The 16,548-nt window shown below is 40.8% G+C and overlaps 1 protein-coding gene across 2 annotated transcripts in view; it reads right to left on the bottom strand.

The window, feature by feature from the left end:
- LOC112248953 (C-Jun-amino-terminal kinase-interacting protein 1) overlaps positions 1-16,548 on the bottom strand; it is a 125,898-nt gene that overhangs the window by 69,387 nt on the left and 39,963 nt on the right. For both annotated transcript variants that reach the window (XM_042320842.1, XM_042320843.1), the window contains one exon: positions 11,086-11,197. In XM_042320842.1, coding sequence (XP_042176776.1) covers positions 11,086-11,197 — 112 coding nt within the window. The remainder of the gene's footprint in view (positions 1-11,085; positions 11,198-16,548) is intronic.

Genomic DNA, 16,548 nt, shown 5'->3' with positions numbered 1-16,548 from the left:
TGTTGAACAGACCTGAGCGCGGGAGCTTCTTGTTTTAGTTTCTGTCTGAAGGCAGGGAGCAACAAAATGGAGTCGTGGTCAGCTTTTCCGAAAGGAGGGCGGGGGAGGGCCTTATATGTGTCGTGGAAGTTATAAGAGCAATGATCCAAGGTTTTACCAGCCCTGGTTGCGCAATCAATATGCTGATACAATATAGGGAGTCTTTTTTCAGATTAGCCTTGTTAAAATCCCCAGCTACAATGAATGCAGCCTCAGGATATGTGGTTTACAGTTTGCAAAGAGTCAAATAAAGTTTGTTCAGGGCCATCGATGTGTCTGCTTGGGGGGGAATATATACGGCTGTGATTATAATCGAACAGAATTCCCTTGGAAGATAATGCGGTCGACATTTGATTGTGAGGAATTGTAAGTCAGGTGAACAGAAGGACTTGAGTTCCTGTATGTTGTTGTGATCACACCACGTCTCGTTAATCATAAGGCATACGCCCTGCCCCTCTCCTTACCAGAAAGATGTTTGTTTCTGTCGGCACGATGCGTGAAGAAACAAGCTGGCTGCACCGATTCCGTTTGCGTCTCTCGAGTGAGCCATGTTTCCGTGAAGCAAAGAACGTTACAGTCTCTGATATCTCTCTGGAATGCTTCCCTTGCTCGGATTTCATCAACCTTGTTGTCAAGAGACTGGACATTGGCGAGTAGTATGCTAGGCAGTGGTGCGCGATGTGCCCGTCTCTGGAGCCTGACCAGTAGACCGCTTCGTTTGCCTCTTTTACGACATCGTTGTTTTGGTTCACAGGCTGGGATCCATTCCGTTGTCCTGGGTGGAAGGCAGAACACAGGATCCGCTTTGCGAAAGTCATATTCCTGGTTGTACTGATGGTGAGTTGACGTTGCACTTATATTCAGTAGTTCTTCCCGACTGTCTGGCATGCGTCTGCAATGTAGTTGGGAAGGAACACCACCACAGGGGGGGGTCCACATACTTTTGGCCATATAATGTATCCTGTATGTGTATGACCAAACACAAACTACAAAAGGAAGGTTTATCTTCATAATGCTAGAAGGTTTTTGAAATAGAAGATACCAGTTCTATTATGAGCTGGGTGGTTTGATTCCTGAATGCTGATTGGCTGACAGCCGTGGTATATCAGACCGTATACCATGGGCATGACAAAACATTTTTTTGTACTGCTGTAATTGCGTTGGTAACCAGTTTATAATAGCAATTAGGCATCTTGGGGGTTTGTGGTATGTGGTATGCGTTGCGTCGTACATAAGAAGCGTGTTCCAACGCTGCATATATTTTCAGCAATGAATCTTGCAGTAGTTGAGATAAAACTGTTGCCATGGAGATAGGTTTCCTTTTCCTCCTTGTCCGTGTTTTCGTATGCTCATGTACACCCACACTCCACCGATACGCCCCCTCCCTCTCTCCTCCATCACCCCCCTCCCATGTCCCTCCTTCTCTTCATTTTCTCTGCTCCCTCCATCCTCCCTCCCTCATCTCCCCTCCCTTCATTTTGCTGTTTCTTCTAAAACAAAGAGGTCTCTTTGAGGAATAAAAAGTCGGCTGTTTGTCCTCTCAGCAGTGTATGTGTGTGTGTGTGTGTGTGTGTGTGTGTGTGTGTGTGTGTGTGTGTGTGTGTGTGTGTGTGTGTGTGTGTGTGTGTGTGGGCGGGCGTAAGTGTGTGTTCAGGAATAATGCAGAGAAAGTAAATGTCATTACTCTATCTCATAGCCTGATTCAGCCCTGACATTTTGTATTTTACTACATCCAAACAAATGACCGCAAATCAAATCCAATTGCCCTGCACTCTAATAAGTAAAGGTTTACCTACGCAACCACACATACAAGCATGCACAACAATAATTAAACATAATTAACAAATGTATTAAACTTAGTAGAAAGTGAATTAAATGTTTTAAACTTAATTCACGTAAGATATTAAAAGAACGCAACAATGATTCTAATTTCCTGCAACTTTCTGCAGAAGCATGCATGCACACAAGTCATCTCTCACTCTTCACAGACATAGCATCGGGGACAAGGCTGAGTGTGTGTGCGCATGTTTCTCTGTGTTGGTTGGATGTGTTTCAATTAAAAAAATATATATTTATCCTTTATTTCAGTGGTACTCATTTCTTTGGACACTTTCTCACTCCAACTTATCAAACAAGAATTTATGCACAAATAAGTTAAGCACAAAGAAGAATAATGAACTCCATAACAAATGCAAGCTCTCATCTGTTGTGTAGGCAACTTTTTGCTACACTGCTAATATTGGCCCCTAGCTGTGTGATATATCCAGTAGATTAAGACAAAAACTCTGTTTTATGCGGGATGAGACAAGAAGAAAATACTCAGTTATTGTAGCAGGATATATATGACAAGTAAAACTATTTGAAAGAAGGAGCCTAAAACAAGAATGCATTTTTTTCCTTTTTTTTCTAGGCCGAATAGTTCAAATGGCTAGATTGAATGCAAAGCATTTTACAAATAGTGGCAAAGCATTTTACAAACAGTGACACATTTCTCTCCCAGAGACAGCAGGCTACCACATTTGTAACTGTAAGTAGGCCTTTTGTTGAGTCTGTCTGATATAATTAATTAAGCAGCCAATATTAGCAGTAAGTATGCAGCGATACGCCATCGCATCTGCTTTCAGCTTATTGGGACTATAATTTGTTTTTCAACAGGACAATGACCCAACACACCTCCAGGCTGTAAGGGCTATTTGACCAAGAAGGAGAGTGATGGAGTGCTGCATCCTCCAACTCAACCCAATTGAGATGGTTTGGGATGAGTCGGACCGCAGAGTGAAGGAAAAGCAGCCAACAAGTGCTCAGCATATGTGGGAACTCCTTCAAGATTGTTGGAAAAGCACTCCAGGTGAAGCTGGTTGAGAGAATGCCAAGAGTGTGCAAAGCAGTCATCAAGTCAAAGGGTGGCTATTTGAAGAATCTCAAATATAAAATATATTTAGATTTGTTTAACACTTTTTTGGTTTCTACATGATTTCATATGTGTTATTTCATAGTATTGATGTCTTCACTATTATTCTACAATGTAGAAAATAGTACAAATAAAGAAAAGCCCTTGAATGAGTAGGTGTTCTAAAACTTTTGACCAGTAGTGTATATACTGTATATACAGTGCATTCGGAAAGTATTCTGAACCCTTCATTTTTTCCACATTCTGTTACGTTACAACCTTATTCTAAAATGTCCAGTCATGTCCATGTGGCCTGTGTTTCTATAATAGTGTAGATACTATAATGAAATAATATGATTATCCAGCAGTCTTCACTTCTTCGTGTGTGATACAGTTGGTGTTTCTCAAAATGCATACTACCATGCTCCAAGCATGCAAATTATAGCATACAAATGGTTGGAGTATGAATCCAAATCAAATTATGCGAGACTGAGCACAGAGGGCACTTCTTGGATGACTACTTAATTTCTACACACTTTGAAGAATGAATCGATGGCATCCGTTGTCGAGCTGAAGAGAGGAAATAAACTCAGACTTTGGAATGAAATGTTGCCAATTCACATCTTATATGCTAATATATACATTATGTGTTTATTTAGGCATGTAAGGGAACTCCCCCCTGAAATGGACAAAAATGAATGGGAACATATTGGCACCGTACGAACCATATACACAGTTTCCAATACCACTCAATTGGATGTTGTTTCATTCAAAGTTGATTGCAAATGCCATATGGCAAATGCCAAGTTTAAAACTGCAAAAATCCAATAGATGGCGAGTGCGCTCCACCGTAATTTTTCATATTGCAAATGTAAAGACCCAAAAGTAAAATTTGGAAAATTTGAACATTTTTTCAAAAACTTATCACCCCCTTAAAAAAGTGCTTTCTGGACAATTTCTTGGAAATTCTTTCGGTGTTTTCTTAATTACACATGTATAACAACTGTATGAATATACTTTTGTCAAATTGTATTATCATAATTTTTTATTTTGTGGAGATGGTTGTCCTTCTGGAAGGTTCACCCATCTCTGCAGCACTCCACTAATCAAGCCTTTATTGTAGTGGCCAAACGGAAGCCATTCCTAATAAAAGGCCCATGAGAGCCAGCTTGAAGTTTGCCAAAAGGTATCTAAAGGATTCTCAGAGCATGAGAAACAAGACTCTCTGGTCTGATGAAACCAAGATTGAACTCTTTACCCTGAATGCCAAGCGTCACGTCTGGAGTAAACCTGACACCATCTGCACGGCGAAGAATGGTGGTGGCAGCATCATGCTGTCGGGATGTTTTTCAGCTGCAGGGACTGGGAGACTAGTCATGATCGAGGGAAAGATGAATGGAGCAATGTACAGAACCTTGCTGAAAACCTGCTCGAGAGTGCTCAGGTCCTCAGACTGGGGTGAAAGTTCACCTTCCAACAGGACAACGACCCCAAGCACACAGCCAAGACAACGCAGGAGTGTATTCGGTACAAGTCTCTGAGTGTCCTTGAGTTGCCCAGCCAGAACCCCGGACTTGAGCCCAATCAAACATCTCAATTGAGGAGAAAAGGCACCTTTCAATCGTTCTCATACAAAACCATCTCTAATCACAACACTGTACAACCAAACCGCTTCCTCATCTCAAAGACCCATCTGTACATCTCCCCCAGCCTTTTGACTTTGACAGATCATTCTCGTCAAGAGTAGCCCTTGGTGGTTTATTTTTCTAGGTGTGTATTTGTATTGTGTTTGGAGAATCTGCAGAGAGAAGAATGAGGTGGTTGTCTACTGTTGTAGTCTTGATTTGATATATTTTAGTTTCCCTTGCTAGTTTCTGTCCCACAGTTAGGTTGTTTAACAGTAAGGTTTGTCCCCTCCCTCATGCTCATGTACACAAAATGCTGTTGTGGGGTATTTTTCAGCAGGGCACTGTGAGTTTACAAAGTGAAAAGGAGTAGATTAAATTGCTTACATGGTCTGGAAGGTACTCTGTGGTCCTCAGGCTACATCTAACCACCTGTAACCGCATTACACAAACCCATACAAACACTACCTGTCACGTTCTGACCTTAGTTCCTTTGTTATGTCTGTTTTTAGTTTGGTCAGGGAGTGAGTTGGGGTGGGTAGTCTATGTTCTTTTTTCTATGTTGTGTTTATGTGTTTGGCCTGGTATGGTTCGCAATCAGGGGCAGGTGTCGTTCGTTGTCTCTGATTGAGAATCACACTTAGGTAGCCTTTTCCCACCTGTGTTTTGTGGGTGATTATTGTCTGTCTAGTGTTTTCGACACCTTTCAGGACTGTTTCGGTTTTCGTTTATTTCACGTTGTTATTTTGTATTTTCAGTGTTCAGTCAGTAAACATCATGAACACATACCACCCTGCACATTGGTCCGACATTTCTTACTCCTCTTCAGAGGAGGACGAAGAATATCGTTACACTACCAAATTCATGTTTATGCCATTATTACTGTAAATGTAGATATCTTAGCTGTCAATTTGTAAATATATTTGCCAACTTTCCTTCAACTTGTGCAGAGCGAGGGGTCGTTAGCACATGCTGGTGGAATCAGATTATGTACCACCAACAAGAAAACACACATCAGTACACAATTGAACCTCCCCACTAATAGTATTGATCTGTTCAACACTGGTCCTAGCAATCGAATTCTACGCTTCTATGCTTCAATCATGTAGACTGGATTTGTTCCGCATAGCGTCGGACAATAACATTGATGAATACGCTGATTCGGTGAGCGAGTATTAGCAAGTGCATCGGTGATGTTGTACCCATAGCAACTATTAAAACCTTCCCCAACCAGAAACAGTGGATTGATGGCAGCATTCACGCAAAACTGAAAGCGAAAACCACTGCTTTTAATCAGAGCAAGGTGACCAGAAACATGACCGAATACCAACAGTGTAGCTACTCCCTCCGCAAGGAAATCAAACAAGCTAAGTGTCAGTATAGAGACAAAGTAGAGTCGCAATTCAACGGCTCAGACACGAGAGGTATGTGGCAGGGTCTACAGTCAATCACGGACTACAAAAAGAAAACCAGCCCTGTTGCGGACCACGATGTCTTGCTCCCAGACAAACTAAACAATCCGCTATCAAAACCTGCAAGCTCTTCTTCACTGCAGCCAACATGAGTAAAACATTTAAATGTGTTAACCCTCGCAAGGCTGCCGACCTGACTCTTTCGTTTAAATCAAATCAAATTAAATAAAATGTTATTGGTCACATACACATGGTTAGCAGATGTTATTGCGAGTGTAGCGAAATCCTTGTTCTTCTACAGTAGTTCTGACATAGCAGCAATATCAACAAGTAATCTAAAATTTCCACAACAACTATCTAATACTGTTAAGGGAATTTTTATCTATAATGACTAATTATGTATACATTTCAATCAGGATGAATTAAAGGACTATTATGTTACTGTACATGTATGAATTTTCTCTCTTGCTCCCTTTTATTGAATATAATGTAGTCAGGAGTTTAGAACAATGCCTTGGTACAAATGAATGAACTATCTCCAGATGGCAGGGACGGACTATCTCCAGACTGTCTAGAATGCTTATCTACACTGACTGACCTTGGCTCTAGGCGAGGAGGGAAGGCTTGAGAACTATAGGGCCTTTCTACCAGTGTCAAGAAGAGACGGAACATTTAGAAAACGCTGACATCATTTTCAGTTTATAACCTGTGGCAAAATGTGTATGAACTCTCTTGAATTAAAGGCTGTTACTTGACTTTTAAGACCGGGGCTCTGTCCATTCTTATAATATAAGGGTCATACAAATCCTGATGAATTGACAGTGTTTAGTTTTGATTGGGAATTAAAACAGAGGAATTAAATTAATTCAACAAATACACACAAATCTAAGTAAAGGGATGGAATAAGAATATGTACATATAAATATATGTATGAGCAATGACCGAGAGGCCTCGGCACAATGCAATAGATGGAATAAAATACACTATATACATATGGGATGAGTAATGCAAGATATGTAAACATCATTATTAAAGTGGCATTAATAAAGTGACTCGTGATCCATTTGTTAGAGTCGTCATGAATATCAAGTCTGTATGTAGGCAGCAGCCGCTCTGTGTTAGTGATGGCTGTTTAAAACCTGTTAAGGATAGGGCTGACTACTGCCCCCTTTGGAGGAGTTGCGTGCCCATAGTAAACAGAAAAAAAATCAGTCAAAAATTGCTAATATATGCATATAATAATAATTATTGAATAAAAAACACCCTAAAGCTTCTAAAACCGTTCAAATTATGTCTCTATGTAAAGCAGAACTCTCAGGGCATCCATTCTCCCAAACTCTCTCTTGACAACAGAAAAGTTGGGCCAACTTTGACGTCATCGCCCCCACCCTTCCCAACCAGCTACAGATCTGGGAACAGTTCCTATCTCTTCAGCGCGATGTCCCCTTTCAGTGGGGCCTCTCATTGTGAGAATCACACGCTCCCTCGAGTTTTGGCGGGCTGAAACCTCCGGGTCACGCGAAAATACATGCACTTTCATGCGCACGTCGGGTCAGGAGCTCCCTTTGTTCCAAGATTCACCAAGATTCACCAAACGATGTAGGCTTGTCTGTTCACGCTAAGGATTGTTTTCTATGTTAAAAACATGCTAAAGCTCGATTCGGCACTTCGTTTGACCAGTTTAGTCGACATATAATATGTAATTTTGAAGTTTTGATGCGCATCCACTGGAATTTTGCCTGCATTTCGACCGGAATTTGTCGTGTTTGATAACCTAAAGACACAGACTTGAAAACCAACGCAGTTTTTGGTAAGTATAACTTCTTCCACGACTTCTGATCGAAGAACATCAAAGGTAAGGGAATATTTATGTGTTCATTATGGGTTTCTGTGGACTCCGAGATAGAGGAGACATAATGCTAATTTCTGAGCGCCGTCTCATATTATTACATAGTGAACGAATTCTGTAACGTTAAAAATAAATGTAACACAGCGGTTGCATTAAGAAGAAGTGTATCTTTCTAACTATATGTAGAACATGTATATTTAGTCAAAGTTTATGATGTGTATTGCTTGTTATCTGACGTTAGCTCCGGCAGATATCATCATTTCTCCGGACATCTGAGTAGCATTTTTTTGAACATGGCATCATTGTAAACAGAGATTTATGGATATAAATAGCATATTATTGAAAAAAACATAAATGTACTGTGTAACATGTCCTATTACTGTCATCTGATGAAGATTTTCAAAAGGTTAGTGAATTATTTTTCTTTTAATCCTGCGGTTGTTGATTGCATATTTTGTTCAACGTGGCTAATTCAAATTAGCTGTGTCTTTGGTGGTGGTTTGACATAAATATGTGCTATGTTTTCGCCGTAAAACATTTTAGAAATCTGACTTGCTGGCTAGATGAACAAGGTGTTTATCTTTCATTTGAGCTATTGGACTTGTTAATGTGTGGAGGTTAAATATTTCTAAGAATATTTTTGCGTTCCATGCGCCACGTCCCAGTTTACGTTGGTTCCCAAATGGGTACCTGAATCTGTAACAGGGTTTACAGTCTGATGGCTTTGAGATGGAAGCTATTTTCAGTCTCTCGGTCCCAACTTTGATACACCTGTACTGACCTCGCCTTCTGGATGGTAGCGGGGTGAACAGGCAGTGGCTCGGGTGGTTGTTGTTCTTGATGATCTTTTTGGCCTTCCTGTGATATCGGGTGCTGTTGGTGTCCTGGAGGGCATGTAGTATGCCCCCGGTGATGCGTTGTGCAGACCGCACCACCCTCTGGAGAGCCCTGCAGTTGTGGGCAGGGCAGTTGCCATACAAGGCGGTGATAAAGCCCGACAGAATTCTCTCAATTGTGCATCTGTAAAAGTTTGTGAATGTTTTAGGTGACAAGCCAAATTTCTTCAGCCTCCTGAGGTTGAAGAGACGCTGTTGTGCCTTCTTCACCACACTGTCTGTGTGGGTGGACCATTTCAGTTTGTCCATGATGTGTACGCAGAGGAACTTAATTCATTTTAAAATCATGTGAATCTCTATACTGTAAATACACACAGATGAAGTCCATTCAACATATTGTGTGACTTATTAAGTCATTTCTGTTCCTTGAACCTATCTTGCCATATAGCAAAGGGTTTATATACTTATTCACACAATACATTTCCACTTTCTACAGAAGCCCTGACACCCAAGGCAAAAAAGAAGTTCAAAAACGTACACTCTTGGAATTTTCTCGTTTGAACGACTTTTATTTTTTAGTATCTTGTTTGAATGACTTAGTATCTAGAACTACTTATTATCTCATTTGAGCGACTTAACCCATTACAGTCGAAGCCTTGCCTAAACTGGGGAGTCTACTAAGATATAAATCATTTTTAACTTCTTCGAGATAGGGGGCGCTCTTTTAAATTTTGGATAAAAAACGTTCCCGTTTTAAACAAGATATTTTGATATTTTGTCACGAAAAGATGCTCTGCACTATGCATGTAATTGACCAAATTCTTTGGAAAGAAAAAACTCTGACGTTTCCAAAACTGCAAAGATATTATCTGTGAGTGCCCCAGAACTAATGCTACAGGTGAAACCAAGATGAAATTTCATACAGGAAATGGTCTAGAGTTTGAATGCCCTGTGTACCAATGTCTCCTTATATGGCTGTGAATGCGCCAGGAATGAGCCTGCACTTTCTGTCGTTTCCCCAAGGTGTCTGCAGCATTGTGACGAATTTGTAGGCATATCATTGGAAGATTGACCATAAGAGACTACATTTACCAGGTGTCCGCCCGGTGTCCTCCGTCGAAATTATTGCGTATTCTCCAGGTCCATGCGCGTTCCATTTTCTTCAGAAGAGAAACCAAACTGCCACGAATAATTTATCGTCGATAGATATGTGAAAATCACCTTGAGGATTGATTCTAAACAACGTTTGCCATGTTTCTGTCGATATTATGGAGTTAATTTGGAAAAAAGTTTGCGTTGTAATGACTTAATTTTCGGGTTTTTTCTTACCCAAACGTGATGAACAAAACGGAGCGATTTGTCCTACACAAATAATCTTTTTGGAAAAACTGAACATTTGCTATCTAACTGAGAGTATCCTCATTGAAAACATCTGAAGTTCTTCAAAGGTAAATGATTTTATTTGAATGCTTTTCTTGTTTTTGTGAAAATGTTGCATGCTGAATGCTAAGGTTAAATGCTATGCTAGGCTATCAATACTCTTACACAAATGCTTGTTTAGCTATGGTTCAAAAGCATATTTTGAAAATCTAAGATGACAGTGTTGTTAACAAAAGGCTAAGCTTGAGAGCTAATATATTTATTTCATTTCATTTGCGATTTTCATGAATAGTTAACTTTGCGTTATGGTAATGAGCTTGAGGCTATAAATAGGATCCCGGATACGGGATTGCTCGTCGCAACAGGTTAAGAAGGTCAAATCAAGTATCATTTTGCTATTTCATTTAGAATTTTAAGACCCCCTTGAAGTATAAAAAATAAAAATATGAAATAATATATATTTTTTAAGTGTATTTGACCTTATTGCTATTAGCCAATACAAATGCATTGAATAACAGATGCACTTACATACAGTGCATTCGGTAAGTATTCACACCCCTTGACTTTTTCCACATTTTGCAAATGGGTCTGAATAAATAAAAAACTGTTTTCGTTTTGTCATTATGGGGTATTGTGTGTAGATTGATAAGGAAAAAAAGCCAATAATCAATTTACAATAAGGCTGTAACTCAACAAAATGTGGAAAAAGTCAAGTCATGAAAAATATTAATAACCATTTGACAGCAGGAAAGGGCTACATGTTTCCTTATCCAGGACTGCTGACACAGACCAATTCGGCTATTTCAAAAACTTCAAGCCAATCAACTGGGTAAAACAAATTCTGAGGTGCGCTCAGATTATCTGGACAATATTGTTGTGTGGAGTTGTTTTTATTAGTGGGATGTATTTAAACTGCTATTTTAAAGTGGTGTTTTAACTCTCCAGACCATTATGCGTGTGTGTGTGTGTGTGTGTGTGTGTGTGTGTGTGTGTGTGTGTGTGTGTGTGTGTGTGACTGTCATAAAGCAACTGCAGGTTTGAAGTGCTACTTTACCTTAATCTCTAGGCCCATGTAGTTGAGACTCATCCCACACTCATCTGTGATCTCAGTGATCTCAGACAAGTCGTCATCTTCAAACTCATTCAGGCTGATGTCATGGGTCAACCTGGGGAGAGAAGGAGAGTGGAAGGAGATTGGGAAGGGGGTGGGATAGAATAAGAAGACACAGGGAGAGGAAATGTTAAACTCTCTGAACCCTCCAAAGCGCAATATATTTCTGTACAATCTGTCTGATCAATCTAATTGAACTTTGACATCTTCATTGACAGCAACTGTCGCTAACCCCTATGATGGACGATGTTGTTTAAAAACAATTGCCATCTATGATGTCTATGACAACAACTGAGAGTTAACATAAGATTAAAATAAATCAAATAAAGTGCAGAGCGTGTTGGAATATTTTTCAAATATTATTACTAAAACCGCCGCAAAGGTCATTTTGACCATTGACACTATTAAAAAATATATTACTGTTGGCAAAGAAATGAGGTGGTTCTCACTCTGTGACGTTTTCTAAATGTGGGACATTGTTAGAAACTAAATAATTCACACTTTTATCCAGTTCATTTTGGGCACTATAATGCAACATTGTGAATGGCACATGTATACAGTCAGCAACATGTTCATATTACATTTTTAATACAGTAAAAAATGTTTTAACATGACATCATACAATGTGAGAATGTTTGGCTTGGATGTGCTGTATAATAACAAGGAACGTATCCAGTAAACTTGTGTTTTTGCCCATTCTTATAGCCAAACATACTGTAACTCAGGAAACTTCAGAAGCATTTAGGCAAGTGGTCAGTGGAAAATATGCACAGTCAGTTTGGGAGAATTTGTGTTGATAGTCTATATGTTGCCAAATGGCTATTGCATAAAGCACAGATTGAGCCCAGTTGGTACTAGAAATGATGTTACTTTTGGTATTTCTGTCAAATGTGTCTCACAGATCAACTCTGTCTATCTGCGCAGCCGATGTCCCCCCTATAATGCTGCACAGAAGTTAACACACTTGAATAATGCGACACGGCATGTAGCAATGTTGAAACTGTTCGCAAAACTATGCTCATACAGGCTAGGACACTTTACAATGCAAGAAGATACCAGTAGCTTCCAGCTTCCAGCTGTTCTTGCTGGCTTACAGCTGAAGCTATAATCAATTCACTAACCAGGTACTATGTTTCTAATAATATGCAAACCATAACGCAAAATATGCTGATTGCCACTAAAACTTTATTCTTTCACTTAATCAGTCTCTATCTCATGTCTCTCCCACAAATAAAATTTCCTCAGTGAAGTTACTCAGGGCGCAGCTCCTCTTGCCTTGTGAATGACGTCATTACTAGAACCGCCATAGGCCAACGTCCATCAAGTACAGAAAAGTATTTAGAGCCATTTTTAACACACATCACAACAGGAGAGACACAACACTACATAAAGAGAGACCGAAGACAACAACATAACAAGGCAGCAACACATGACAACACAGCATGGTAGCAACACAACGTGACAACAACACGGTAGCAACGCAACATGGTAGCAGCACAAAAACATGCTACAAGAATTATTAACAAGAATTATTATTATTGGCCAAAGTCAACAGCACAAAGGTCAAGAAGGTAGAGACAGCAATACATCATACAAAGCAGCCACAACTGTCAGTAAGAGTGTCCATGATTGAGTCTTTGAATGAAGAGATTGAGATAAAACTGTCCAGTTTGAGGTGTTTGTTGCAGCTCGTTCCAGTTGCTAGCTGCAGCGAACTGAAAAGAGGAGCGACCCAGGGATGTGTGTGCTTTCGGGACCTTGAACAGAATGTAACTGGCAGAACTAGTGTTGTATGTGGAGAATGAGGGCTGCAGTAGATATCTCAGATAGGGGGGAGTGAGGCCTAAGAGGGTTTTCTAAATAAGCATCAACCAGTGGGTCTTGCGACAGGTACACAGAGATGACCAGTTTACAGAGGAGTATAGAGTGCAGTGATGTGTCCTATATGGAGCATTGGTGGCAAATCTGATGGCCGAATGGTAAAGAACATCTAGCCGCTCGAGAGCACCCTTACCTGCCGACCTATAAATTATGTCTCCGTAATCTAGCATGGGTAGGATGGTCATCTGAATCAGGGTTAGTTTGGCAGCTGGGGTGAAAGAGGAGCGATTACGATAGAGGAAACCAAGTCTAGATTTAATTTAGCCTGCAGCTTTGATATGTTACTTAGAGAAAGACAGTGCACCGTCTAGCCATACTCCCAAGAACTTGTATGAGGTGACTACCTCAAGCTCTAAACCCTCAGAGGTAGTAATAACACCTGTGGGAAGACGGACATTCTTCTTACCAAACCACATGATCTTTGTTTTGGAGGTGTTCAGAACAGGGTTAAGGGTAGAGAACGCTTGTTGGACACTAAGAAAGCTTTGTTGAAGAGCATTTAACACAAAATCTGGGGAGGGGCCAGCTGAGTATAAGACTATCATCTGCATATAAATGGATGAGAGAGCTTCCTACTGCCTGAGCTATGTTGTTGACGTAAACTGAGAAGAGCGTGGGGCCTAGGATCTAGCCTTGGGGTAATCCCTTAGTGACAGGCAGTGACTGAGACAGCAGATTTTCTGACTTTATACACTGGACTCTTTGAGAGAGGAAGTTAGCAAACCAGGCTAAAGACCCAATGTATAGCAGCCAACCTGCATGCACCAATCCCATGCAATGAATGTGCTTGCTGAAAGCGAGACCTGTCTAGAACTCTTCCATACTCATATTATTTGACTTCTTCTGCTGGCTCTAGTGCTTAAACAGTTTCAGCTATCAACATAAACCAACTTTCAAATGTGCATTCTGCCCTAACTTACCTCATTATTTTTGATATTATTTATACTTTTTATATGACAACCACATTTGCAGAAAACCATTAATTTCAAAGTCCAAAGACTAGAATGGTAAAACATCATCACATTCTAGATGGTACTATGCTTTAACCGTTTAAGCTATCAATTCCAAACTAAGGCTGAAGTGTGCAGACGGACTCAACTTATTGTGCTTGCATTCAGATTTGTTATACTATTAATTATGAACTAAACTAAGCAAAAAAAGAAACTTTTTCAGGACCATGTCTTTCAAAGATAATTCATAAAAATCCAAATATCTTCACAGGTCTTCAGAGTTTAAACACTGTTTCCCATGCTTGTTCAATGAAACATAAACAATTAATGAACATGCACATGTGGAATGGTCATTAAGACACTAACAGCTTACAGATGGTAGGCAATTAAGGTCACAGTTCTGAAAACTTAGGACACTAAAGAGGCCTTTCTACTGACTCTGAAAAACACACAAATAAAGATGCCTAAGGTCTCTGCTCATCTGCGTGAATGTGCCTTAGGCAAGCTGCAAGGAGGCATAAGGACTGCAGATGTGGCCAGGGCAATAAATTGCAAGGTCCGTACTGTGAGACGCCTAAGACAGACCTACAGGGAGACAGGACGGACAGCTGATCATCCTCACAGTGGCAGACCACGTATAACAACACCTGCACAGGATCGGTACATCCGAACATCACACTTGCGGGACAGGTACAGAATGACAACAAAAACTGCCTGAGTTACACCAGGAATGCACAATCCCTCCATCCGTGCTCAGACTGTCCGCCATAGGCTGAGAGGGGCTGGACTGAGGGCTTGTAGGCCTGTTATAAGGCAGGTTCTCACCAGACATCACCGGCAACAACGTTACCTATGGGCACAAACCCACCATCGCTGGACCAGACAGGACTGGCAAAAAGTGCTCTTCACTGACGAGTCCTGGTTTTGTCTCACCAGGGGTGATGGTCCGATTCACGTTTATCGTCGAAGGAATGAGCGTTACACCGAGGCCTGTCCTCTGTAGTGGGATCGATTTGGAGGTGGAGGTTCTGTCATGGTCTGGGCCGGTTTGTCACAGTATCATCGGACTGAGCTTGGTGTCATTGCAGGAAGACATCCTCCTCCCTCATGTGGTACCCTTCCTGCAGGCTCATCCTGACATGACCCTCTAGCATGACAATGCCACCAGCCATACTGCCCGTTCTGTGCGTGACTTCCTGCGAGACAGGAAAGTCCTTGTTCCACCATGGCAGCGAAGAGCCCCGATCTCAATCCCATTGAGCCTGTCTGGGACCTGTTGGAATCGGAGGGTGAGGGCTAGGGCCATTCCCCCCAGAAATGTCAGGGAACTTGCAGGTGCCTTGGTGGTAGAGTGGAGTAACATCTCACAGCAAGAACTGGCATGTCTGGTGCAGTGCATGAGGAGGAGATGCACTGCAGTACTTAATGCAGCTGGTGGCCACACCAGATACTGACTGTTACTTTAGATTTTGATCCCCCTTTGTTCAGGGACACATTATTTCATTTCTGTTAGTCACATGTCTGTGGGATTTGTTCAGTTTATGTCTCAGTTTTTGAATCTTATGTTCATAAAAATATTTACTGATGTTTATGTTCATACAATCTTGTTATGTTCATACAAATATTTGCTGAAAATAAACGCAGCTGACAGTGAGATAACGTTTATTTATTTTTCTGAGTTTTTAAGAATTCTAAATATGCATAAAATAACATTGGTTTGAATGAGGACCATAAGAATACAGTGGTATCTATTCAAAATGGTGCTTTGTTATTATGGGGTATTGTATGTAGATTGATGAGGGGAAAAACAATTTGATCAATTTTGGAATAGGCTGTAACTTAATAACAACATTTGGAAAAAGTCAAGAGGTCTGAATACTTTCCTAATGCACTGTAGAACCATGACCTCACTTGGCCTGTTCTACCACTGGCCAGCTGCTTTTGGACCGTACTGCAACTCCCCACTAGTCAAGCTCCTGTTTATTTCAGGCCCTTGTTTGATCTGGCTGCTGAGTCTACCAATGTTTCCCAAACTCGGTCCTGGGGACCACAAGGGGTGGACTTTTTGGGGTTATACCCTAGCACGACTACACAGCTGATTCAGATAATCAACTCATAATCAAGCTTTGATTGTTCAAATTAGCTGTGTATTGAAGTTTTAAAAAACTGCACCCCCTTGGCATCCATAGAATCGAGTTTTGGAATCGCTGATCTAAAAAATATGGTGGTTCAGCATATAACTTTCAGGGATGTTTTGCTCATTGTGTGAAGGGTGGGCACAGTCAGAAAGGAGGATTCCCCACTTTCAAGACAAACCAGTACAAACACTCTTTTAACTCCAATCTCCAACTCAGGAAAGGCCTGAAAGAAACAGGAGTTTGATTAGTGTGGATTTGCAGTAGGGTCCAAAAGTAGCTGATAATTGTAACCATTTATAGACTATTTAAGCCATCTGAGCTGTTTTTATCTGAACTGTCCTCATTAATGGGCTCCCGAGAGGCGCAGCGTTCTAAGGCACTGCATCTCAGTGCTAGAGACGGCACTACAGACACCCTGGTTTGATTCCAGGCTCTAT

The sequence above is a fragment of the Oncorhynchus tshawytscha genome, linkage group LG04 (assembly GCF_018296145.1).
Source record: "Oncorhynchus tshawytscha isolate Ot180627B linkage group LG04, Otsh_v2.0, whole genome shotgun sequence".
NCBI lineage: Eukaryota > Metazoa > Chordata > Actinopteri > Salmoniformes > Salmonidae > Oncorhynchus > Oncorhynchus tshawytscha.
The sequence above is the reverse complement of the archived record's forward strand: the minus strand, read 5'-3'. Positions and strand labels throughout refer to the sequence as shown.